Genomic DNA, 27,026 nt, shown 5'->3' on the forward strand with positions numbered 1-27,026 from the left:
TGCCACCATACAAGGAACAAACAATTGTGCTCCCCTACTGTTACCATGTTATAGTGACAGGATGATACAACCATTGTGATATTTAAAAAAAACAGTGTACAGAGACTAATCTCATCAATAGCACCCCTATACAAGAGACACATGAAACTTCCACACCATGACCACCACTATTGCCCCTACACAGTGACTGGATAATGCTGCCATAAGGATACTGGAAAAAACACTGTGCCCATATAGTGGAGATTTCATCTATACACAGGCTCTGCAGACAGTATAAGTGATTACAGTGCAGTTACAGCCAGTGATTCTTATTATTGCTAACCAGGTTTAGGCAGTGGCTCTTACGGTGGCAAAATTGACTTGCTGTTATGTAACACAATTATATGGTTGGCGGCAGATTTCCCCAGCAAAATAAGTACTTTCTTGGGTGCTCAGAAGGCAGCTCCTTATTAATGTTTTTTGGCATGGTTCATGTTGCAGATCTTTTTTTTCTATTTTTCCCTTCAGAACTGATATCTAATGAAAAATAATTTCCAGGTTTGGGCTAAGTAAAGCTTAGTAATATGGTTATATTGAAGAAGCTCTGAAAGGATAATCAAGTTCTTAAAGGGGTTATCCAGTTGAAGAAAACTCCATTTATATGTTGGCAATAATATAGAAAATAATAAAGAGCTTATACTTACCTCTGTGTGCTCCTCCTGTGTCCTCCTATAGGGCTGCAGTGCTCTCCGCCAGACAATCCTGCCTCCACTTCTGAGACAGACTCATCTCGGGGTTGACAGCCAGTGATTGGCTGAGCGGGCTGTCACCCCCAAAACGAGTCTATCTATCTCGGAGGTGGGATTGTCTTAGGGGAGCACCAGAGACCCATAGGAGGACACAGAAGGAGCGAGGAGAGGTAAGTATAAGCGCTTTATTATTTTCTTTATACTTGCCAAACGGATAACCCCTTTAAGATGGTCTTTTAGCAGTGGTTGCTGATGTCTTGGGTTGCCTTATTTCCTTCTAAACTTGAAGTATATATGTGCCTGATGACCTTTTTTTTTCACCGCAGGAAATGTTCCTTTTGGGATATCTCTTTCATCAGACCAGAAGAAGAACACAGTGACTCTGTATTATCTACATCAAAAGGTCAGCAGACAACTAACCTATTACCAAAGATGTCTTCTACACCAGATTCCACTAAATCTAACGTACCCGTAAGTCCACTGTCACCCCCTGCCTGCAGTTTTTATTTGGCACATAGGTTTCTCTTATCTGTCTGTCTTGTTGCATGGGTGCAGGATCATTGCAGAGGAGGCCACATAAGTAAGGAGGCAGCTTGCCTGGACTCTGCTTCATTTCGATCTGTGCAATTGCAGATAAACACTCCTAGAGATGTATGGAGCAGTAATGCATATGCTTATCTGCTGCTCCACAAAGAATGTTCCTAAATGTGGTCCCAGCAGCTAAACTACCGCATTTACTCTGCATGGTTATGTTCACAATAAACCTGTTAATTCTTCGGGTGGACGGCGTAATCCGCCTGTGCATAGAATGGAGTCTATGGCACGAGCGGAGATGCAAGCGGAATCCATGGTGGGTCATTCGCCCGAATTCTGTTGTGTGAACTTACCCTAAGACCTACCCAGTGGGCTGGTTATAAGGGAAACCTGGATGACAACCAATGCAGTCACCATTGCAGTTCTCACTAGGATTGTCATCCAGATTTCCTAGAGTTTGCTAGAGATTGTCATCCAGATTTCCTGATAGCTAATATAGCCAGTTTCTTAGAATAATAAATCTGCTTTACCTCTGTACCTTACTGCTGCTCACTTAGGCTGGGTTCACACTGCGTTTTTGCTGTCTCTTTAACATATTAGTTTAATGGAAAAAGTGGATGAAAAAATGGTTGCATTTGTGTGCATCCATTTGTTTGGATCTGTTTTTCCATTGACTTCTATTATTAAAAACACAAACAAAAACAAATCAAAACTTAACCATTCACATGTAGGCTACAAAAAATGGATGCGATAAACGGACAGAAAAAACCCAGTGTAAACCCAGCCTTACTGAGATGGCCAAACCCCTGGAAGATTTATATCTCCTGTACTGCATAGGAGGTCTGGTGCTTCTGTGCATTATTGTTTTTAGTTGTGTATAAAGGATATAATGTGTTTTTGTGTTTTTTTCTCTACATTGTACTTTTTATATTATTATTTACTATCTGTGAGATATTTAGCCTTTTTTTTCTTTTTTTAAATTCTCCTTTACTCTGAGCAGAGCACAAGCAGAAGTAATAAGGAGAAGCACATAGCAGCCCCTCCAGACAGGAGTATGTCAGACGTGTCAGGTAATCTTTACACTATGCACACACAACATACGATGGGCTTTAGGAGTCACAAAAAGTGCATAAACCGTTCCTAAAATATGGCTCTCCAGATGACTCGTAGCTGAGAGCTCTGAAATGGCCAAGAAGATTCTCCAATAGTCAAAGGAATCGACAGCTCTTACAAAAGCCACATAGATCCTATGGGGGAGATTTATCAAACATGGTGTAAAGTAGAACTGGTTCAGTTGACCGTGGAACCAATTAGAATCCACTTTACATTCCTCACAGACTCTTTGGAAAATAAAAGGTGGAATCTGATTGGTTGCTAGGGGCTTTTAGGCCAATTCTACTTTACACCAGTTTGATAAATATTTCTGATATCGGATTGGATTACAGTGCCCCGGCCGCAGCAAACTTTCGGTTTAACATGTTGAAATACTTTCCCTCTGGGTCCTAGAGAGAAATTGGCCAGATAAGACAGGAGGAACGTTTCAAAGGTCACTTCAGAGCATATTACATGATATTGAGACAACTACCTAGAACTGCTACTGTGCAGCTACTACACCAGTGGGCAGGATTAGATTTAAAAGGATTATCCAGGATTATAAAAACCACGGCCAACAGATTCTGCACACTTTAAAATTCTGGGCGTACATATTTCTTGTATGTAAACAGTGCCACCCCCTGTTCCCAGGTTGTGTGCAGTATAAAAATTTTGCTTTATTCACTTCAATGGAACCAAGCTGCAAAACGACCTTCAAACTGAGGACAAGAGTGCTGCTGTTTCTTGAAGAAAGCAGCCGTGCATTTCTAAGCCTTGATAACCCCTATAAGAATCTGTTCTTAATTTTTGTTTTAGAAACAGCGCCACAATTGGCAATAGGCCACACTTGGTTTTGCAGCTCATCTAAAGGATCAAACATTTGTATTGCTATTTCTGGGGAAGTGCAGGATGTTGCACAACTTTTTTTTAAAGGGGTAATCTGGTCACGTGATGTGACCGGTGAGGATCTGAGCCCTGAGAAGGTGACTGGTTTAGTGTTTTCTGGCAATCCCGGCCACCATCAGCTGTGCAGGGGAATGCAGTGGGTCCACGTGTGTTCCCTGCACAGTCAAGTGGCCAGGAGTGCTGCTGTGAACAACTATGAAGGGCACACAGAGTTAAAATGTTACTCCAGCAGAGAAAAATTCTTACAAATGAACTGGTGTCAGATTTGTAATTTACTTCTATTTCAAAATGTCCAGTCTGCCAGTGCTTATCAGCTGCTGTATGTCCTGCAGGAAGTGGTGTATTCTTTTCAGTCTGGAGAGCAGGGAAGCTTTTCTATGGGGATTTGCTACTACTCTGGACAGTTCCTGACATGGTCAGAGGTGGCAGCAGAGAGCACTGTGTCAGACTGGAAAGAATACACCACCTCCTGCAGGACATATACAGTAGCTGATAAGTACCGGCAGACTAGACATTTTTAAATAGAAGTAAATTACAAATCTCTGGCACTTGCTGGCACCAGTTGATTTAAACGGAAAAAAAAACACTGGTGTACCCCCTTAAAACCAGAGATGTGTCACCCACAGTTTTGTGGGGGTTCCAGAGATCAGGCCCCAGCTGATCATCTCTATATGTATCAGAGTATCCCTTTAAACCACCTTACCTTAACCACCTTTCTTCTCATGAAATGGATTTGAATGAGTTGTCCATCTGACTTCACTAAATCCCCATTAACCTCTGTAAGTAACTCCCTGGTGTCTTTTATTTACAGCTTCTCATCATGGCTGCAACCAGCAAAGGCCGACTTCTCTCAATCCTGATGTCAGACTCAAAGTAGAAAAACTAGAAATGGTAAGTGAGAGTTATTAATCTCTTCACCCCCTCATTCTACAGCTTAAAGGGTCATACTTGGATGTATTTATGGATACTGTCTGGCTTATTCTTCAGCCGGGAACCATCCACCACCTATTAGCTTTGATTGACGGCCTCCTTCCCTTTCATGCTGATAAGGAGTGAGCCGTCAGTCATGACTAATAGACAGCGTAAGCTGCCAGCTCATGAATGACTGGACTCGCTGGATGACAGGCTGTGGTGAAGCATTTTCAGCAGCTTCTCTAGTACAGCAAGAAAATAATGCAATATGAATTCATATAGAAGATATTATATCTGTCTGTATGCCATATACCAACATGGCTGTGTGCTTGTAAGGGTGAATTCACACAGAAAATCATTAGGAACCCCATTCCTGAATATCAGCCTGAAAGAGGAGGAGGTGCCAGTCACTGGGGTAACTGGTTTGGTTCCCAGCGTTGACTTGATGCCACCAGATGCATTCGGCTGAAGCATCCTTAGGTAGGGGGCTATGCACCTATGCATATTGTACACAGTGCTGTGGGGAAATGCATTGAGATGGATCATAGAGGTAATTTCATCACTTATATGCTGACCTTTTTAGTCTGACAAGAGTCATCTCATTTCTTTTTTTTTTTTTTTTTTTTTTACATAGGCGCTCATGTATCTAGGCGTTAACCTGACAGAAGAACAGAAGCAGAAGATGAGAAGCCACTTGGACTTGGATGTCAATGAAACAGTGTCTTTTGGAGGTAGTTCATTTATAATATCTCAATTGATTGATAATAATTTCCACTGATGTGTATAGGTAATGTCATCATGACAATGAGCGCTCACATTGTGGGCCCATAGTCTACTATTACGGGATTTATTCTCTGCACCTCAAGAACGCGATGCAAGAAATCTCAGCTTAGCCAAGCGTTCATGTGTTTGAAATAGGGAGAGGGGATAAATTCACTGCCAGACTACTCCTATCTCTCCAAGGTTAAAAGAATCAAGCAGTTGCTATTCAACATGCACAATGCTTTCTGCCATGCCATTATTTGTCAGGAGGCCTCCATACACACTAGATTACTGGTTAGTCCCACTAAAATTGTCAGATTCATCTGACACATGTCCACTGATTTGATGAACTAGGTTTACATCAGTGTAGGCTTCCACGGTACCAATTCTTTTCTTCTGCTTGGGGTAAAATGTGCAGCCTAATATTACCCCATACTTTTACAATACAGTGATTAGAATGCACAAGTAAAGTAATTGCTTGTGGGCCTTGAGTCAGGATACTGGGGAGGAGCGCACCTAAACCTTTCGGACCAAAAGTCCCAGTACTGTGCCATTGTGCTCATGGTATTATTATATTGTGATTACACTACATTTTATATCTGGTGACTCATAGGTGACATCTTCTCTGATCTGAGTTGTTCACTTTCCTTTTCTTCTCCATCTGACCTTTATGAAGATTTCTTTCACCCATCACTCATCTCTGCAGAATCTGTCAGACAAATATTTTAGGTTCTACACCTTGTTTTTTAAATGTCCCCTTTCATTAGTAGATGCCAATAGTAGGTAGATAGGTGTCCCTCACTAAATAGAGTTGCCACCCACAGTAGGTAGATTTAATCCCCCCCCCCCCCACAGTAGGTACGGCGCCTCTCCAATTTAAAGAGTTGCCTACCCCAACTCTGCACTAAAATCCTGTTCACAGTGCAGGATAAATAACATTATAAAACTTTACCTGTAAAGTTTTATAGTGCAGCTCTGTGTACAATAAACCATTTTGAATTTGGCGCCTAAATACTTTAGCGGAGGCGCCATTGTCCCTACCACAAGTAACTGCATTAGGAGACGACATTAGGAGACACTGCTCCGTCCCCATAGCACCTGTTTCTGGTGCAAGACGCAGGACGCTTTGTCTCCTAATTTACTGTTACAAGCAGGGAGAGTGGCGTCTCCAATAACACAGTTAGGCACCAAATTCAAAACGAAAGTACTTTGGAAAAATGACCATTCTGCCGAGAGTCATTGTTCATAAAAATACAGGTAGGTACACTTAAAATAGTTTGAACGTTTGTAGTGCATGACAGCAGTGTTCTTTATTTATATATATATATATATATATATATATATATATATATATTTCTAAAAACTCCACCCTCACCTGAGGCTGGTCACCCAACCATCCACCCTTCCCAGCCTGTCCACAGACTGGTCTTCTTGCCAACCCACTGACCCAAACTAAGCACCATTCCACCCCCCTCACCACATACTGTCACCCTGTCCCTTTTATCTCTGAACATCGCAGAATACCCCTTTAGGCTGGGTTCACACTACGTATATTTGAGGCTGTATTTTTGAGGCTGTATAGCAACCAAAACAAGGAGTGGATTGAAAACACAGAAAGGATCTGTTCACATAATGTTGTAATTGAGTGGATGGCCGTCATTTAATGGCAAATATGTGCTGTTATTTTAAAACAACGGCTGTTGTATTGAAATAATGAAAGTTATTTACCGTTATATGGCGGCCATCCACTCAGTTTCACCATTATGTGAACAGAGCCTTTCTGTGTTTTCAATCCACTCCTGGTTTTGGTTGCTATGAGGACCTGACATGAGGACCAAATACAGCCTCAAATATACATAGTGTGAACCCAGCCTTAAGCTGGAAGTGCCTTGTCTCATGATAAAATAGTAACCTTTGTATTGTAGACTTTATTCAGGTGGCCAAGGAGATGTTGAAACTGCAGTTAGAAGACAGACATTTTGAACAGTATGTCATGACGGGAGAATTTGAAGACACATATTCTATAGAAAGTGTCACCAGTCAGGTAAGATGTCTTCATTTTGTTTTCCTATGTAAGTAACATTTTCCTAAAGTAACGTACATACCATCTATAGTCTGTTGTGGGACCTGTCCTCAAATGTTAATTTCAAATCCACAATCCTGTTTTTTTTTTACTCTTATCGTTTACCGTGCGGGAACAATATTTTTATATTTTACTAGATAGGACAATTCCGTACACTAAGATACCAAAAAAATTTTGTTAGTTTAAAAAAAAAAAAAAATTATTAAAATAATAGGAAAGTGGGTGATTTAAACTTTTATTGGGGAAGGTTTTTTGTTTTTATAATTTTAAAAACTTTTTTAACACACTTTAAACATTCCCTTAGAGAACATATATAAACAGATTGCTGACGTGAAGGGGTTAATCTATGATTTATTAATTCAATCCTATCTTTAGAAGTGAAGTAGTGAAAAGAGGCAAGTAAAGTAAATGGTATATACACAAGCTGTTATCTGCATATTTAGAGACACTGCATGGGATAGTGAGGGGATAGTTATTACAAAATGTTTATTTTAGGTGCAGTTGTGTAATCTTTCTGACACAGACGAGATAAGTAGGCTAAAGAGAGACCAGGACAAATTGTATGCCCAGATTAAAAGTCTGAAGGTAAGTGGTAAACTGTACAATAATATAAAGTTGCCCATACACCATCAGTAGCTGTTGGCCAAGTGCCAAGGTGTTCTCCTTGATTTCCCAGGCACATGTATGATTGGCTAAAGGTATTGGGGGAGATTTATCAAACATGGTGTAAAGTGACACTGGCTCAGTTGCCCCTAGCAACCAATCAGATTCCACCTTTCATTCCTCACAGACTCTTTGGAAAATAAAAAGTGGAATCAGATTGGTTGCCGGGGGCAACTGAGCCAGTTTCACTTTACACCAAGTTTGATAAATCTTCCCCATTGGGTCTAAACAGCTGCAGTAGGTAATTCCAATGTACAAGCATTTCTGCTTGAGAGATATAGACCTCCAGGCAAATGTAAAAATCCAAGGAGGGGCAGGGGGTGATGGGAAAATAATAAAGAATTTACACTTGTATTTACACTTGAATTCACACAATTTACACTTGTACACTTGAATTCACACTTCCCAGTGTCCCCACAGAACAGCACCACCACCACTCAGTCACCTGCTGGGCGTCTGGATCTCCTGGTTCAGTCATTTCACAACCCCACCCATAAGTGACCGCTCGGCCAATAAGTGACTGAGGCTGGACACTTCTGCAGTCACTGACTGAGCAGGTAGTTCCTGCCAGGTTGTGACAACACAGGAACCAGGAGATACAGGAGACCAGAGGGTAACAGCATGAAGCATGAAGTGTATGGAAACCCTTACTATTCAAAACAAAGTATGTTCCTACTTTGTTTTGATAACCTGCCGCACATTTGTACTGCACTCCTTTATATGTATGTATATGTATGTGGTACACATCTGAATTTGCCAACTTTGCTTCATGCTAGAATGCCTTTAATGTGAATGTGTTTGCGGGGGAGGATAGTATGTTGCTGCCACCTTCTAATAGTCGTTCATTAGTGTTTTAACATCCTGTGGCAAGTGAACTTTCAAGAAATTGTGACAGTATGGCATAAGAAAGATTTCCAAATTGTGTGAATACAATAGAATAGGACTCTAGTCTATGCAATATAAATTGTGTTTTCTCTTTATAGGAACAACTTTTGGAATCTGAAAAAAGCAACTCAAAGCTGTCTGCAGAGCTTTGTAATGTTCAGAAGGTAAGTAGGTAGGTATTGCAATATTGTTTGAATGTAGAACATACCTCCCAAATTCTAGTAAGTATGGCTCATCGATAACGGGGCATATGAGTTCGTCCTTTTTCGGTTGACAGCTGTCTCTCCCCATATAGTGCAGAATGTCTATGTGCTTCCTTTAGGGAGGGGAGGCACAAGACCTAAAAAAGGCTAGCCCTTAAAGGGGTTGTCAGACCACTACCACGTACCCCTTCTCCTGTATCTAGGCTGCTTGTGATCTTGAGAATGGGAGTCCTGAGTCAAGGTCCTGGGTGGTAAGCACCCAATAGCCACGTACAAGGAAACCCAATATAAGATACTCATAAAGTGGTACCACACCCCAGAACTTCTCCATAAGCTGAATGCCACTATCTCCCCACAGTGTTGGAGGTGCTCTAGAGCAGTCGGCTCTTTATACCACATCTTCCGGCAGTGTTCGGACATCCGGTCCTACTGGACCGCAGTATGTGCCCTAGCTTCAGCAATTTCGTAAAACCCAATCCCATGCGACCCCATGGTGTGTATGCTTAATCTTACGCCTAAAACTTTAGATAAAAACTCCTCCAGACTATTGGTGCAGATACTGACGGCAGCCAAAACTCTTATTGCACGGCACTGGAGACAGGTGGTGCCTCCCTCCCGATTGGACCTAGTTGCTCGGATCAAAGAGCTACAGTCAATGGAACACCTCATTGCTTCTCTGAGCAATAGATTAGACAAATTTGAAAAAGTGTGGACACCCTGGGATGTATATTTGTCTCCGCCGGACAGTGTAGCTTAGGTTCCTAATTCCACCCCCCCTGTCCCTTTTCCCCTATTGTTTCTCTTGTCTGGTTTAGTCTTGTCCTAATTTTTTCTCTTATTGGAAGTGTTCATTATTTGACTTAATCGCATCGTTGGGAGGAATTCCTCTTTTTTTTCCCTACACCCCTCCTTGCGGGACTTTCTTCTTAAGTCCATGATGTTCTATGTCTATTACTGGAATTACCACAAGATAACGTACATTGAGTTACTGTAAGATGCTTTATGAATACCTTTTGTATTTCTCCCCTGTGTGCGAATTACTACCATTTTGCATTCTTTGATTCTTTGACTAAAAAAATTTTAATAAAAATTACATAAAAAAAAAAAAATTACCGTATACCTGTTTTTCTTAGGAAGCCAAAGCCGCCATTGATGAGACACGAGCACTTCGTAATAGAATTCACCTAGCAGAAGTGGCACAGACACAAGCACGAGGCATGGAGGTGGACTATGAGGAAGTTATCCGTCTTCTAGAAGCTGAAATCATGGAACTCAAAGCTCAAGTGTCTGATCATTCTGGTCAGACTAATGTAAGTTTACTGTTAAGTAGCTCGTCTTATTTTCATGGGTCCTTTTCATGATCACTGATCACAGTAGTTGTACCTATAGAACTGATAGGCGCACACCTGGGGCAAAGGGATTGCAGGTTTGTAATCTAAAAAAGCTTGCCCAACAACTTGGAAATACTTAAATCGGACCTGTCACTATGTTTTGGGTCACTAAACCACTATCAAGTCTTTAGGCAACTGTGGTTTAATGTCCTAAAACTGCCTCTATGAAGTCTGCCCAACCTATATTTTTATGATATATATATATATATATCTATAGCAGACTCATATTCAGTGGCTTTAGGGGGCAAACGTGAGCCAGTGATGCCATGGACAGTACATGTTACTTCATTGCATTGCATGTGTGATGAAGCAAAGTGTACTCTCCTCAGCTTCACCAACACAATGTTCCTGCTATCTCAAACTCCTAAACCACACAAAGAGTAGAGATGGCAGATCTGATGTCCAGAACTCTTAAGGTCCCCAAACTGTTGGTCAAATAATCATGTTTGTGGTCAGAGAGTGCCCCATAACCTTAGATTGATGGCTGAACCCGCCACAGGCAGTCGGTGTGTCCGGCTGAAGTCTAAGGCAGTGTTTCTCAACCTGCGGTACACATACCTTAGTGGGTACGAGGCACAGGTTGAGAGGGCACGTGTCCTGATGCCAATCACCACAGCTCCTGACTCTACCCACCTGGTGACATAGGGGCTTGGTGATGCTGCTGGGAAATGGGAAGAGAGCGGGCACAGCCTCAGGAGCATCACTGATTGGTCATCAGTGACTGCTCCCCCGACCAGCCTCATCCTTACTGCTTCAGCAACCAGTCAGTTTGCACAAAAATAAGAGACTTCTTATAAGACTTCATAATTTAATTGAAGCCTTAAATACACATTTTAATACCAAATGCAACAAACAAAAAGGCTTTTAATATTGAAATCTTTCCTTTACTCTCAATTTAAAATCACAAACATTTAAAAATTGTCATGTGTCAAGAGGTTCCAACAAATATTATTTATATGTATATGGGAAGTATAAGTAAGGCCTCCTAAATAGGATCAAAACATAATTGTGGCCACTTATTCACTATACAATAACTTTTTAGTACAAACACAATGACTCACCCATGGCAGTGTGATGGTGCTGACCCCTACGCATGTTTCGCGTTGGCTACTACTAGACAGCCAACCAGTGCATGCACTTCAGTAATACTGGGGTTTTAACAGTAAAATGGCCACTTTCATTGGATGATCATCTATTTTATTTATTTTTTTTACATGTGCTCCAGATCCTGACTGTCTGTAACATTGTATGCTGAGTCTGGTCTCAAGTTATGATGGTCAAGGAAGGAACATTGCCTGTTGAAAATATTGTATCTTGAGGCCATTGTAAGTTGAGGGATCACTGTATAGTAAATAGAAATTCTGACAAAAATGAAGCAACACCAACATAAATTCAAATTCTTTATTCAATATGCAACATTGTATTGAAATATTACCGGCTCTTGAATAGTTGATCCGGTGACTCTCAGGTCAGGTCTGGTGGAGACCACAGAACGTGCCGCAGTCATTCCCACCCGTCCACTATTAGGCTGGGTTCACACTATGTATATTTCAGGCAGTATTTGGTCCTCATGTCAGGTCCTCATAGCAACCAAAACCAGGAGTGGATTGAAAACACAGAAAGGATCTGTTCACACAATGTTGAAATTGAGTGGATGACCGCCATATAACAGTAAATAACGGCCATTATTTCAATACTACAGCCGTTGTTTTAAAATAACAGCAAATATTTGCCATTAAATGACGGCCATCCACTCAATTACAACATTATGTGAACAGAGCCTTTCTGTGTTTTCAATCCACTCCTGGTTTTGGTTGCTATACAGCCTCACAAATACAGCCTCAAATATACATAGTGTGAACCCAGCCTTATCCTGGTCTGAGAGTCACCGGACCTAAAGATCCAGAGGAAGGCGAAGAAACCCCCCGGAGACTTCTACCTCAGGGGGGGGGGGGGGAATTCCTTCCTGACCCCACAAGTGGCGATCGGATCTGATCTCCCTGGATCACGAATGGCCTGCTGCATACAGCTGTATAGATCATATAGGATGAAGAGACTCCTCCCTGTAACAAAGGAGAGAGACATTAATGCTGCACAATATGTTGTATCTATAGAAATAACTATTATTATTACATATACATCAATCTTCTATACATGTCCTGCTCCTAACAGCTTACAATCTATATAGTTCAGGAGACCTGCCCTTAAGAGTTTACAAGCTAATATTCACAATACATGTCCTGCCGACCAAGCTTTCACTTTAATATACAGTACATGTCCTGCCCACAGAGCTTACACTCTAATATACAGTACATGTCCTGCCCACAGAGCTTACACTCTAATATACAGTACATGTCCTGCCCACAGAGCTTACACTCTAATATACAGTACATGTCCTGCCCACAGAGCTTACAATCTAATATACAGTACATGTCCTGCCCACAGAGCTTACACTCTAATATACAGTACATGTCCTGCCCACAGAGCTTACACTCTAATATCCAGTACATGTCCTGCCCACAGAGCTTACACTCTAATATACATTACAATACCCCACTCCTAAGAACTCACAGAGTAACACAGGCCCTCCTCTTAAGAGCTTACAGGCTTATATTTAGTACATGACTACATGTCTGCCCCGAAGAGCTTACAATCTAATGTACACTACAATACCCCACTCCTAAGAGCTTGCACTGCAATGTACCATACAGATGTCGCCAGTGTTAATATGAACGTGACAAAGCATTTCATGGTAACACCAGCTACATGTGTAGAGGCCCTGCTCCCCGCAGGAGCTTACAATCTAATATACAACCTACATTCTGCCACACAGCAGACATACAACAGAGAGGCGGCTGTCTACATAAGAACAGCCATTATAAAAGGGTTTTCCAGGGAATGATGGCCAATGCTGTGCATAGGCCATAACTCAACTTTCCTTGGAAAACCCTTTTAAGGCCATGTTCACATGTGTGCCCAGATGGGTTGTTACTAAACTCATTTAAGCTCCATATGTGAACAAGGCCTAAGTGAAGAGCTCCCTACCTGGACGTGTCTTCTCCAAGCTGCCGACCTGTAAATAACAGCAGAAGCCTCAGCTACAGCTGTATATTCCGCACCATGTGTGACATCATGAGCCTTGTGCTTGTGATGTCATCATAACTGCTGCTGTTGTTTATGTATCACACTTACAATCAGTGATAAGTGCTCAGCTGTGATTGGTTGCTATGGGCAACAAAGGACATTAGTGCTCAGCTGTGATTGGTTGCTATGGGCAACAAAGAACGTTCCTACTGTAAGACCGTGCGATTAATCTTCCCAAAGTTATTTATTCCATCTAAACGAAATATTTCATCCATTTTCAATCAATATATGATGGTCAATGGTCCATATTTATAGGGTGCAAACTAAATAACATACATCTATATTCATGAATAAATTGATTTTGCTGCTGGGACATTGCTTATCATTCATCATGTCCTGACACCAATCACCACTGCTCCACCTGCCTTTCCCCAGCAGCAGCTCACCAGTGTTCTGTACAGGAAGGCGGGGGGGGGGGGGGATGTCACAGGGGAACAGAGGGGGAGCGGGCGCATGGCCTCAGGAGCCTCACTGATTGGTCCTCAATGACAGCTGGGTTGTTATGGCTGTAAAGGGACATTTATCTGGCTACAGGGGGAGAGATATAGGGCTCCTTGGGGATTTGTATCTGGCTAAAGGGGGAGAGATATAGGGCTCCATAGGGATTTGTATCTGGCTACAAAGGGAAGGTGTCTGGCTGCAAAGGGGGGGAGGGTATATGGCTGTAATGGGACATGTGTCCGGCTACAAGGAGCATGTATATGGCTGCAAGGGGACATGTATCTATTTGCAAGGAGGAGGTAGCTGGCTACATGGGGACTTACCTGGCTGCAAGGGGCATATCTCACTCCAGGGGACATAGGTGGTTGGAAGGGGGCATACCTGGCTGCAGGGGACATATCCTATGGCAAGAGGCAAATTTGGCTCCATGGCACCTGTCTGACTGGAAGGGACATACCTAGCAGAAAGGGGCAAATGTGACTCTAGGGCATACCTGGCAACAAGGGACTTATCTGGCTGCAGTGGGGGTACTTTGTTGTATGTGTCATACCTGGGGGGCACATCTGGCTGCAAGATGTACACCTGCTAGTGGGGGCATTATTATTTGACATTACTTGTCTTATGGGAGGATCTGATCTGGGAATCTATTGCTGACAGAGACTTTATACAGAGCATATAGCAGCAGTGTGATCTTGGCCTTAAGGAAATATTTCTAATCAGGGAACCTTGCAGGTACTCGGCTGAAGCATCTTATCACATGAGGGTACTTGACTCGAAAAGGTTGAGAAACATTGGTCTAAGCTGAATGGTAATGCCTTGTGAGAGCTATTTGCATCTTTGCATGTACCTTGAGGTCACAGCAATAAGCCTTGAGGCTAAATAGATCTAAATTGATGTATTATGTAAAATTAAATATATTTCATATGTACAAACTATTCCTACAGAGAATGTACCTATAACTACTCAATTAAGATTTCCATATTACCTGATCGGCGGGGCCTTGCACATTGTAACGGCACCGTCTGGCACCGGTTCCTGAGATCTCCTCTGGTTTGTACTTGGGCAAATGTCCAGTTTGGTGCACTGGAGATGGGTCCTATGCCCCAAAATCTCCTCCTCTCAGTGACATGCCGCCTTTAGAATTGGGCCTATTCCAGGGAGGAGATATTAGTGCACTGGGGGCGCTAGTAGAACCTGGTGGAGATCTTAGATAGAACAGACGGCACTGTTACAATGAACACATCGGTGCATCAGGTGATGTGGAAATATTTATTAAGAAGTTATAGTGGTACATTCACTTTAAACTTCACTGTTTTAGAGAGAAAAAAGACAAATTTGGTCAGCTCTCCTAGAACACCATTCACACCAGCAAGAGCTTCCAGCCACATGACACTAAAGTGTGGAAGTCAATCATCTGATGGGGCAGCTGGTCAGTAAACCAGTCCTGGAAGAAAACCCTGCCGTCTCTCTTCCCTCCTGCACAGAGACAGATCACAGAAAATGCCCCCTCCATCTGCTACACTCTGTTCATGTTTAGCTTATAGCGAATCTTCCAGAATTCTGAACATGTAATCATTTACTAGTCTACAGCTGAAAAGGTCATTGAACCGCATTGTGGTATTATGATCAGTTGTGTCCATTGTGGAACCCGTGTTTCTCTTCTTGCATAGGACTGCACACAGGATTTGAAACGTAGGATCACAGTCCTTGATTGTCAACTACGCAAGTCTGAGACCGCAAGGAAAGCATTTGAGATGTCTACATTAAAACTGCTGCAGTTTGTAGAAGTAAGTTATTGGCATACGACTTAGGAAATTTCACAGTGAGAGCACAGTATTTAAAGGGGTCTTCTAAAGAAAAATAGGTTTTCCACATGTACAAGCAATTCTGAAAATGTATTGTTTGAGAGATAGACTTTCTAATCCCTCATGTGTCTGCATTGTTTTGATAACCTGTTGCCCTTGGTTACGGCAATCATAATATAGATTTTTTTTTAATTATATACATATCACCATGTGCATAACAGTAATAGATTATGATTATTATTATTATTATTTCAATACATAAATCTTTTTTTTCTCTGCAGAATACTCATGATGTGATGCTAGACCATTCAGGCTCTACATTAAGTCTTTGGTAAGAAGTTATTTACTTATTTAAAGGAGAAGACCGGCGTTTTTCGGAAACCTGACATCCTGCAGGGGGTGGGAGAAATTGATCACAATCACTTCTCCTCGTGCAGTGAGCGGCGGCAGTGGTCGCGGGACCCCTGCTGTAAGTCATTTTCACCAGGTTGTGAGGACGTCAGGACCCGGAAGAAAAGGCCTGCCCCGGCCGCTGAACTGGCTGTTCATTGAATTAGTGACTAGAGCGGCGTCCCGCCCCACTCAGTGGCTGACTGAGCAGCCAGTCCATCAGCCAGGTTGTAACGTGGACATCCCAGAGCCTGGTGGGGGTCTCGCAGCCGGTCCCGCCGCTCACAGAGGCTTAATTTGTGAGTTGCAGATATGAATAGAGCCAGAAGTACTGTATAAGTTCACCAGTTATGAGACCACAAAGCAGTAGCAGTAGTAATTTTGGTATTGCAGAATAATTTAGAATGTAACAGTGTTAAAGTTAAAGGCCTGAAAAGGGTTCAGGAGGGAAGAAACTGAGCTCAAGAACAAGAGGACACAGTGAGAGGTTATTTGGGGAAAAGATCAGAAGCAAGAAAGATACTAAAAGGGCAGAGTGCATGGACCAAGTGGTCTTTTTCTGCTGACAATCTTGTACGTTTCTATGTTCTAATTAAAAGAACACCTGGGGGAAGGGAAGGTTTCATTATATTCTGTAATATATAACGTGTAGTATGCGGAGTTACAACCTACAACTGTTCAGTATAGTACACCGGACTACCCAACAGACGTCCTCTTAGACTTGGGATACAGTACTGCTAGACTGCTCATTACAACTGTGTATCCACTATTGCCAGTATAAATGTACCAGTCTTAATGTCTCCCAGTCACTCTCCACAATCCATTGCCTAGGGACCAGTGGCTGTATTATTTATTTTACTACAGGAAGCACCGCTGGTACATAGGAATATACACCATCAGTTGTTCCATTCTGCTCCGGATCTCTGGGAAAGCATTGACTTATAAAAATGTATTTATTTCCTATGTATTCCCTGATGCCAACCCACATACATCCCATACGCTGTAATACAAATTACCCTATCCATATGGCATTGAATCAGCTTACCTTGGCGGAGGCTCATACAGACATGCGGAGAGCACACACACCTTATACAAATGGTGATGTTACATTTTTCCTCTTAATGATTTTCAGTGATCATGCCCCAACATTGACTTCTCAAATGAAAATCCTGGGCAAGAACAGACTGGGTGTCATGGCGGCATTAGCAGCAGAAGCAAAGGACCTGTCAGTGTTTGTTCGGTCACTAATAGAAGCTGACTGTGAGTTTCCTCATATTTTACCTTACACTTGTATGAGTTGTCAAGAATCCCAAAGCCCCATTCTCACTTGTATTAGTTCACTTGTACTAGTTTCTCTTGCTCTTTATCCCTTTTTAACCATTATTGTGTGTGTGTGTGTATGTATGTTTGTTTCTTTCTTTCTGACCTCAGGTCTCCCATATGGATGGGACGAAGCTTACACAGCAGATGGTATCAAGTTCTATATCAAGTAAGTAGTTGTGCAAAGCCTTGTAAGCAGAGGTGAATATACAGAGTTCTTGTTATAAGTGTGTAGAGAGGACACATAGGGAGTCATACAGACTGTATAAAGCGGAGCTGCTTTCCAGGCAGAATGTGTAATGTGGTCCTTATGTGACCTCTACAATACCAGAGTTGCTGCAGAGGCTTCCTACTCTGCCTAACCTGCAGAAATAGGTCAAGTTTTAGAAAGCTGGATCTACTATACACATACAAGAATCCTATAATCAAAAATAGGAATACCTTCAGAGAATAGCCTTGTGTTTTTGCTGCATATTTTGACCCTTTTGGAACCCAGTCCTATGGGACTAAACCACATTCTGGATTAACAGTTGACATATTCTGGTGTATTTGAAATAAGCACCAAAAGAATACGCCCCATAGTTCACATTGTGCACTAAGGTGTCTAATCCTATAGAAAAAATGCTCTAAAAAACCACTATCACTACATACAACTTGTTTCACTAACTTATTTCTTCCTCTCTTGCAGCCATGTTACACAAGCCACCTCATGGACTCACCCCATAATCAGCGCACTAAGCCGCAATAGTGCGGAGGATGACACGGAGGAAAGCCCTAGGGATTTATTGGAGTTGACCAGCTGTTGATATGTCTCCTTCAGATCTTCACCATACTGTTATTTGGCCACATGCTTTTCAGACCAGACAATAGGGATCAAACCCTTCACCCATTCTTCACCTATTAATGCTCGTAGTGCAGGGCGACTTTCCACTATTAATGCGTTTGAATCAGCCACAATTGTATATAATACTGACAACTTAAGGTTTTCTAGAGTTTTTTTTAAGCGTTTTTTTACCTTATATGGAAATTTAGCCATAGTGAGCGGCTATTACATGGCAGAATAGCCATGTTTTCTCCCTTTCTTATCGCTACCTCAGCCTGATTTTCTAGTATATTTTCTAGTATATTTTTTGTTAATTACTAAACTGGTATATAGATATAACATATGGTAAATTTATCTACCGGTAAATATAAACTTTTGTGAGTCACTGCCAGCACCAATACTTGTTATGTTATGCACTGTTATGTTATAAATCATTTATGTATTTTTCCTGCCTCTATGATATACCGGGGGGTGTTCATCCTGCCTATATGCTATACCGGGGGCTGTTCATCCTGCCTCTGTGATATACCGGGGGCTGTTCATCCTGCCTCTGTGATATACTGTGGGCTGTTCATCCTGCCTATATGCTATACCGGGGGCTGTTCATCCTATCATATGTATACTGATGAATGTGTAATGTAATGGTATATGCACACTATGGAATCCCAACGGAACACTCGCCGCGGATTCCGCAGCTCACACCCGCTTGCGTCTCCGCTGCTCCCATAGATTTCATGCTATGGTTTCACAGATTTCGCCATCCGCCTAAAGAATGAGCGGGTTCATTCTTACGGTGGAATCTGGCAAACCATAGAATGAAGCCTATGGGACCATCGGAGACACACATGGCCGCCAGCCTCCACAAGCAGATGCGAGCTGCGGAATCCTCAGCGGTTGTTTCGTTAGGATTCTGTAGTGTGCACATACCCTGACTCTAGAAAATGATATGCATTATTATTTACACATCCCATTCCATAATGACACTTTACGCCAATCATGCAGGTATGTAGGTATGGGACTAAGAAGAAATTTTGCTATACAATTAAATAAGCTAATGTAAGAAACAGGCAGTATTTAATTAATAAATATTACAAAAAAAAATTGGATATTTGGTATCTGTAATTTTATCAGCCGGCGCTGTAAATGTTTTATTGTTGGCTAACAGTATAAAAAAACTGCCATAAGGAGCAATTCATGTGAATTAAATGCTAATTTGTCTGTACTCTACAATGACCCCTAAATAGGATTTTTAGCTTGTATGACTTCGCAGTGGCAATGAATAAACCACACTTACTTCCAATGCAATTTCTTTTTATATTATTTTTCTTATGCAAATACATCCATAGAAGAGTCATCGGATTATTTAGTATTTAGTCATTTAGATGGGCGATGGACTTTACTAAATTCTAAATAATCTAGTCCGATGACTCCTCCTCATGACATTGTTTTTTAATACACAGTGGTGATGGATTTCTATGGATGTATTTGCATAAGAAAAAGAATATAAAAAGGAAAAAAAATTGTATTGGAAATTGGTGTGGTTTATTCATTGGAACTGAAGTGGGAAGACAGGCTCCCATTCACACACATCTGGTTATTATAGAGGAGGAAGTGAGGCGTTTTGTACTAATTATTGGATGACTTCACAGTGGACCAGAAGGCTTCAAAAATTAAAGGGATTAAAGTGGATGGGGTTTTCAAGACACCATGCACATGTGGCAAAAAACTGTTCAGAATATGGTACAGTCAGAAAATTTGAGACAGCTTCTGGGCAAAACAAGACAAGCGGGTTCTCGGTCATAAAAATCTTTGTTTTAGAAAATTAGAGTGCTCGTGTGACATTCAGGGAATAAAGATTGTTCTGAATATCATTTGCCGGGAATACCAGGAGAAAAATAAGTTGCCTACTGCGTTGAAGACTTCAGGCACAAGCAATGAGGTTGCAGCACCTGCTGCATTTACTACTTGTCTGTTTTTATGTAGCATAATTTATCACAATGCAGCATGATGCATTGTCTATGAAGAAAAAAAAGGAGGCAGGAATCTGGAGACAATACATATTTTTTTATTTATTCTTTTTCCTGTCAGGAGTAAATCTTGCTAAAGCATGCTGAAGCCGGTACTATTAGTGCTTACACTATATGAGCAAGGTATATGTCTTAGGGTAATAGATCTTATGGTAACCATCTTGAATTTTTTACCCAAGTTTAAGCTGAGAACACATAGGAGAATACTCTGCGACATAGGGGAAAATTTATCAAGCTGTCTTGATGTAAGAATGTTCTTCTTTGCCCATATCAACCAGTCACAGTTCGGCCTTCTGAAGACCCCCCATACCTGTCATGGATATTCCTCAATACAGCCATGCCCAGCTGCCCTCTTAATGGACTTTCTGTGGATTTACCAACCACATCTGCTAGAAGTTTGTTCCAAGCATCTACTACTCTTTGTAAAGTAATATTTTCTCATGTTGCTCCTGATCTCTTCCCCAACTAACCTCAGATTGTGTCCCCTTTTTTTGTTCGGTTTTTAAAAACACTTCCCTTGTGAACTTTATTTAGCCCTTTAACTTAAAGAAGCACTCCAGCAATTTTTTTTATCCCTGCACGCTGGTGTATATGCTCACCGGCGATGAGCGGTGTCCCTAGAGAAGCATTGGAGAGCCTGACTTCTAGCCTTCAATAGACATGGAGACACAAGAGGGGTCAGAAGAACAGTGACGTGAACGTGTGTGGGAACGGAAAGAAGCCACGCAGTGGGACACCAATCATCGCTGGAGAGTATATATGCCAGCGTGCAGTGGGGGGAGGGATAAAAAAATTTGTGGAGTGCTTCTGTAAAGGTTTTAATCATGTCCTTGAAGTGGAGACTAGCAGGGACCTGACAAGCTTTGGAACAGCAGTAACAGGATCAGTAATATGACACAGTCTGCCCTTTTAATGGCACAGTCCTTTTTGTTAAAGGAGATAGCCGAACAAAACTTAAAAATCTAACACTGGTGGGGTGGGAACATAAGTCATACTCACCCATCCCCATGGCCCCCCTTGCTGGCTTCCTGTAGCTCCCAGTGTAGTGAGTCAGTGACCGAGGCGGGACACCGCTGCACTCACTGGCTGAGTGTGCAGTTCCTGCACACGGGTACTGGGTTATGACAACACAGAAAACAGGACTGACAGTACGCTGGTGGAGATGCGGGTAAGCATGACTTCTTTGTTTCCACCCTGCCAGCACTGGATTTTTAAGTTTTACCAGAGCAGTTAAGGCCTCCATACACAATGGTTAAAAATTGAAAAGAATACATTTTTGTGGTAATTGTTTTTTTCTTCATTATAATAAAACGGTATGGTATAAATGTAGACTATATAAAATTTACTTTTTGGGACTTTCTATAATAATTGAACATCTATTATTTTATTAACACAATTCAAATAGCTCAAATTCAATATAATGTTGTATACATCCATTTTTATATGTATATGAGGAATACATCTAGTAGTTTACACAATTCACCTGTATTACTAGGTTGCTGTATGGATAGTTATAAAGTCTGTAAGGCCATATACACTTTGCAGACAATTTCCCTTTTTTTTTATTTTCCAGTGCATCTAAATAAAAAAATAAAAAACTTGGCAGTCTTAAAATCCTACTATCATGCTGTATTCCTACCACCAGACTACTTAGAGTTTGTATTCTGTAATCATGGAAGCATTATACTTTTTTAGGTGATATAAAAGGTCAAGAGGACCTGTCAGCTTTCCTGACATGTCAGTATTAGAGATGAGCGAACCGGCCGAGGTTCGGGTTCATATGAACCTGAACTATCGGCTTCTGATTCCCGCTGTCTGCCCGCTCCGTGGAGAGGGTGGATACAGCCTGAGAACTGCCTAGAAAACTGGAATACAGCCTATGGCTATGGCTGTATCCCAGTTTTCCAGGCGGTCCTCAAGGTTGTATCCACCCTCTCCACGGAGCGGGCAGACAGCGGGAATCAGAAGCCGAGAGTTCAGGTTCATACGAACCCGAACCTCAGCTGATTCGCTTATCTCTAGTCAGCATGTAAACACTTCCATTTTAGGCTCCGTTCCCACTGAGGAAAGGTAGCGGAATTTCGCGACGGAATTGTCCGCCGCGGAATGCCGTTAGCCTCCCGCTCATAATGGGAGTCTATGGGAGGCGCGCGCTCCTGCCCTGTCCGCGCTGAAGAATGAACATGTTCATTCTTCAGCGCGGACAGGGCAGGAGCGCACGCCTCCCATAGCCTCCCGCTCATAATGGGAGTCTAACGGCATTCCGCGGCGGACAATTCCGTCGCGGAATTCCACTACCTTTCCTCAGTGGGAACGGGGCCTTACATAATATAACAATTCTGGAGCATATTTTTTTTATAACTGCTGTTTCTCTCATATTCCTATTAGAAGTTTATGAATAAATTGACAACTGGGTGGTACTAATTGGGGGGGTGTCTTTACACAGTCTGAAACTATCCAATCATTACTGACAGTGTCAGGTTTTTTAGGGATATATCCGTTTGAGAAGAGGAAATGGTAACACCCAGCTGTCAATTTATTCATGAATTCCTAAGAACAAGTCAAGGAGTCAGGAGAGCCAACAGGTCCTCTCTAACATAAAGAGTACAAGCAACTATCATTGTGTGTATAAGGAAATCTGTCGATCACTGTGTGTGATGGGTGGGGGGTAAGCATGAATTTTTGTCTCTCCCAGGATTCCTATCAGAATTTCCTTTGCTTTTTACTCAGCAGGATGGGTCATTAGTATTAGATTAGATTGGTGAGGGTCTGATTCCCAACACCCTCACTTATCAGCTCTCTGCAATTGCTGCCACTTTTTCTGTCTTTACAAATGCTTCTATACTATACTGTACTTATGAAAGTCCAACAATTTACATAACCCCTGTAACCCCTTTTAAAGCCTGCATAACCCCTGTCCTGCAATTTTATTTGGGTTGTATATACTGTGTATAGAGGATGAGGTAAGTGTGAGTTCAACTGCTAGTGGCTTGCCGAGGTTAACCTATGGAGTGTCTGTACCCTACAGACTAAATATGGTAACCACTTTTGCTGTTGAGAAAGATACTAAGAAAGTATCAGAACGCGTCCAGCTATAAAGAATATTCTCATTCATTCATATTTAGCATGCTACAACTTTTAAAAACTTAAAAAAAAACTTTTAAATTGGCTAACTATATTGCAAGCCATTCAAACTCAGATTTGGCACCAATTCTGACACGAGGTCCCGCGGGCAACATCAACCATTGCGCATGACCGGAGCTCCGATCTGCATTTGAACCAGGGCTGAGCGCGGCACACGCTTCCAGCGGCAGGAGCATCATACCGCACAAGGGACCACCGCTCCGATAGTCCCCAGCTCGCAGGACGGGTGAGAGGTGTCACATACACCATACAAACTTATATCACACCACCACTTGCATGCACGCTAACTTCACAAGCGTGACAGCTAAACTGCTAAAACCCGATCCTGTCTACTTGCCGCAAAGAATTATACATATTGTCGGCTAATTCTCACAGCTAGCCACAGTAGCACGGATCATCGATATTCAAAGGTTTTTTATATGGATGAACTTTGCTGATTAAACAAATACACCGCAGCTACGTCTAAACCATCTGGCCATGATACAATTTATACAGGCAGCTGCAGTGTATATAGTCCGATAATATACTCATTTCTACAAATTGATGAACTTTGATATATAATTGCCGATCTAACCAATACATAGCAGCTACGGCTAAGCCATCTATCTATGATTAACTCAGACTTTGCATATTGCTTGTTTGCTCATTATTACTTATTATTTTATATTACTGCGTATTAGTGTTCATTTCTTGCTCGGATTTGCATATTATTACCCAATTTTACTTACATTTTATATCTGTATATATTTTTGTTATTTCATACTGGTAACATCTGTCAATTCTTATTTTGGAATATTAGGGTCAAATGACTTGTTTTCTTATATATGTTTTTTATATATGATTTTATATCTGATTGTTTGATTATCTAAACTGACCGGTTATGGTACCATAATTTTTAACTCATTATTTTCTACTTATCAAGTAAAGTGTTTTTTACTTCATTTTCCTCTCGGACCATCTCTTGTTTACCAATTACTATTACAATTACCATACCACATTATTTCCAACCAGGGGCGTAGCTAATGTCTCCTGGGCCCTGGTGCGAGAGGCCAACTTGGGCCCCCCCCCCTCCTTTCACGACCAAGTGATGCTATTGTTGTGTGTGTTTGTGTATATATATATATATATATATATATATATATATATATATATATATATATATACACACACACACACAGTGGTGCCTTGGATTATGAGCATAATTCGTTCCAGGACCGTGCTTGTAATCCAAATCCACTCTTAAACCAAAGCAAATTTTCCTATAAGAAATCATGTAAATGCAGACAATTGGTTCCGCACCCCAAATATATTTATTATTCTGTACTGTACAGTAATGGAGAGGATGGGAAACACAAGGGCTGACAGAGACTGCAGGGAGCAGGAAGGAATGAGCAGGACAGATGTGGGTACATACATGCAGCACTCTCTGTCCGGGGAGAGAGAGGTTACAGCTATGGAGAGATTACCCCCCCCCCCCCCACAGTCCTGTCCCCTGATGTAAGCCCCAGCCTGAAGGGGATCTGCTATGATTTGGAAGGTGTTTAGAGTACAGTGCTGTAGACCCCGCTATGCAGGCCATGCCCCTTCTCCACTCGCGCTCCCACCCGATACAGGAAGTTCTTAAACCAAAGCAATGTTCTTAAACCAAGTCACAATTTTGAAAAACTGTGAGCTCTTAAACCAAAACGCTCTTAAACGAAGTTACTCTTAAACCAAGGTACCACTGTATGTATGTATATATATATATATATATACACACACACACACCAAGACAGATATTACCTATTACCGCCATACTGTTACCGACCAAATCCTGTATACTGAGACCAATATTACCAGTAATACCAGTATATAGGGAGGAAACATTACCGCCACACCACAACCACAACCATCACCACCATATTGTTACTGACCAAATCCAGTATACTAAATCACCTCATCCAGTCATATAGAGGTGGCCCCAGCTCTACACAGGTTCTATACACCATATACATTACAGTGCAGATATATCAGGTGACTCACAGGAGACGTCTTTTCTGATCGGAGTTCTTTCCTTTTCATCATCTTCTCCATCCGTCCTGGGCCGTTATGAGAACTTCTCCGAGCCACGAATCCACAGAATCTGCCAGACAGACATATTAGGCTCCACACTCTGACACCATCTCCATCTCTCTACACACTGCACATCTGTACTGTCCCCTTTACACCCTCATTTAGTGGGTAGCCTGACTCTATGTGACCTCCTAATATATGCCCCCTTCTGTGTATTCCCTCTCCCCCTATGTTGCCCCCCCAAATAGATGGCCCCCTCTACCCCCTCCCTTATAGATGGCCCCCTCCACCCCCTCCCTTATAGATGGCCCCCTATACCCCCTCCCTTATAGATGGCCCCCTCTCTCCTCACCCTCCCTTATGGATGGTCCCCTCTCCCCCCACCCTCCCTTATAGATGGCCCCCTCTCCCCCCACCCTCCCTTATAGATGGTCCCCTTCCCCCCCCCTCCCTTATAGATGGTCCCCTTCCCCCCCCCCCTCCCTTATAGATGGTCCCCTTCCCCCCCCCCCCTCCCTCATAGATGGTCCCCTTCCCCCCCCTCCCTTATAGATGGTCCCCTTCCCCCCCCTCCCTTATAGATGGTCCCCTTCCCCCCCCTCCCTTATAGATGGTCCCCTTCCCCCCCTCCCTTATAGATGGTCCCCTTTCCCCCCCTTTATAGATGGTCCCCTTCCTCCCTCCCTTATAGATGGTCCCCTTCCCCCCCCACCCTCATAGATGCCCCCCTCTTTCCCCCCACCCTCATAGATGGCCCCTCTTTCCCCCCACCCTCATAGATGGCCCCTCCTTCCCCCCACCCTCATAGATGGCCCCCTCCTTCCCCCCACCCTCATAGATGGCCCCCTCCTTCCCCCCACCCTCATAGATGGCCCCCTCCTTCCCCCCACCCTCATAGATGGCCCCCCTCTTTCCCCCCACCCTCATAAATTGCCCCCTCTTCCCCCCACCCTCATAGATGCCCCCCTCCTTCTCCCCCACCCTCATAGATGCCCCCCTCCTTCCCCCCCACCCTCATAGATGCCCCCCTCCTTTCCCCCCACCCTCATAGATGCCCCCCTCCTTCTCCCCCACCCTCATAGATGCCCCCCTCCTTCCCCCCCACCCTCATAGATGCCCCCCTCCTTCCCCCCCACCCTCATAGATGGCCCCTCCTTCCCCCCACCCTCATAGATGGCCCCCTCTTTCCCCCCACCCTCATAGATGGCCCCCTCTTTCTCCCCACCCTCATAGATGGCCCCCTCCTTTCCCCCCACCCTCATAGATGTCCCCCTCCTTTCCCCCCACCCTCATAGATGTCCCCCTCCTTTCCCCCCACCCTCATAGATGTCCCCCTCCTTTCCCCCCACCCTCATAGATGTCCCCCTCTTTCCCCCCACCCTCATAGATGCCCCCCTCCTTTCCCCCCACCCTCATAGATGCCCCCCTCCTTTCCCCCCACCCTCATAGATGGCCCCCTCCTTTCCCCCCACCCTCATAGATGGCCCCCTCCTTTCCCCCCACCCTCATAGATGTCCCCCTCCTTTCCCCCCACCCTCATAGATGTCCCCCTCTTTCCCCCCACCCGTACAGGCTGATAAAAAAAACAAAACTTAACTCACCTGACATCGCGCTCCCACGTTGATCCTCACTCCTCCTGGTCTGTCCCCGACTGCTGCGCGGCTGCCGGGGGTGTCGCGTCTTATCCCCGGCAGCGCGCGCATCCCAGAACTCCCTGCGCG

General features: G+C 42.9%; 1 protein-coding gene and 1 long non-coding RNA gene across 4 annotated transcripts in view; one reads left to right on the forward strand and one right to left on the reverse strand.

Annotated features, from left to right (window-relative positions):
• STXBP4 (syntaxin binding protein 4) overlaps positions 1 to 19,187 on the forward strand; it is a 25,501-nt gene extending 6,314 nt beyond the window's left edge. For 2 of the 3 annotated variants that reach the window (XM_069953623.1, XM_069953625.1), the window contains exons 5-17: positions 1,055 to 1,199; positions 2,263 to 2,332; positions 4,072 to 4,151; positions 4,807 to 4,903; positions 6,860 to 6,978; positions 7,513 to 7,602; positions 8,664 to 8,729; positions 9,902 to 10,078; positions 15,415 to 15,531; positions 15,831 to 15,880; positions 17,072 to 17,199; positions 17,371 to 17,428; positions 17,948 to 19,186. In XM_069953623.1, coding sequence (XP_069809724.1) covers positions 1,055 to 1,199; positions 2,263 to 2,332; positions 4,072 to 4,151; positions 4,807 to 4,903; positions 6,860 to 6,978; positions 7,513 to 7,602; positions 8,664 to 8,729; positions 9,902 to 10,078; positions 15,415 to 15,531; positions 15,831 to 15,880; positions 17,072 to 17,199; positions 17,371 to 17,428; positions 17,948 to 18,065 — 1,315 coding nt within the window. In that variant the 3' untranslated portion in view covers positions 18,066 to 19,186. Of the gene's footprint in view, positions 1 to 1,054; positions 1,200 to 2,262; positions 2,333 to 4,071; positions 4,152 to 4,806; positions 4,904 to 6,859; positions 6,979 to 7,512; positions 7,603 to 8,663; positions 8,730 to 9,901; positions 10,079 to 15,414; positions 15,532 to 15,830; positions 15,881 to 17,071; positions 17,200 to 17,370; positions 17,429 to 17,947 lie in introns of all 3 variants that reach the window. The other variant, XM_069953624.1, reaches the window with a different exon arrangement.
• On the reverse strand, positions 11,991 to 27,014 carry LOC138772885 (uncharacterized). The gene is made up of 3 exons (XR_011359847.1): positions 26,907 to 27,014; positions 25,276 to 25,375; positions 11,991 to 12,222 (listed from the first exon to the last, which is right to left on the reverse strand). It is a non-coding gene; the product is annotated as an uncharacterized lncRNA (long non-coding RNA).
• Between the last annotated feature and the right edge of the window lie 12 nt (positions 27,015 to 27,026).

The sequence above is a fragment of the Dendropsophus ebraccatus genome, chromosome 14 (assembly GCF_027789765.1).
Source record: "Dendropsophus ebraccatus isolate aDenEbr1 chromosome 14, aDenEbr1.pat, whole genome shotgun sequence".
Taxonomy (NCBI): Eukaryota; Metazoa; Chordata; class Amphibia; order Anura; family Hylidae; genus Dendropsophus; species Dendropsophus ebraccatus.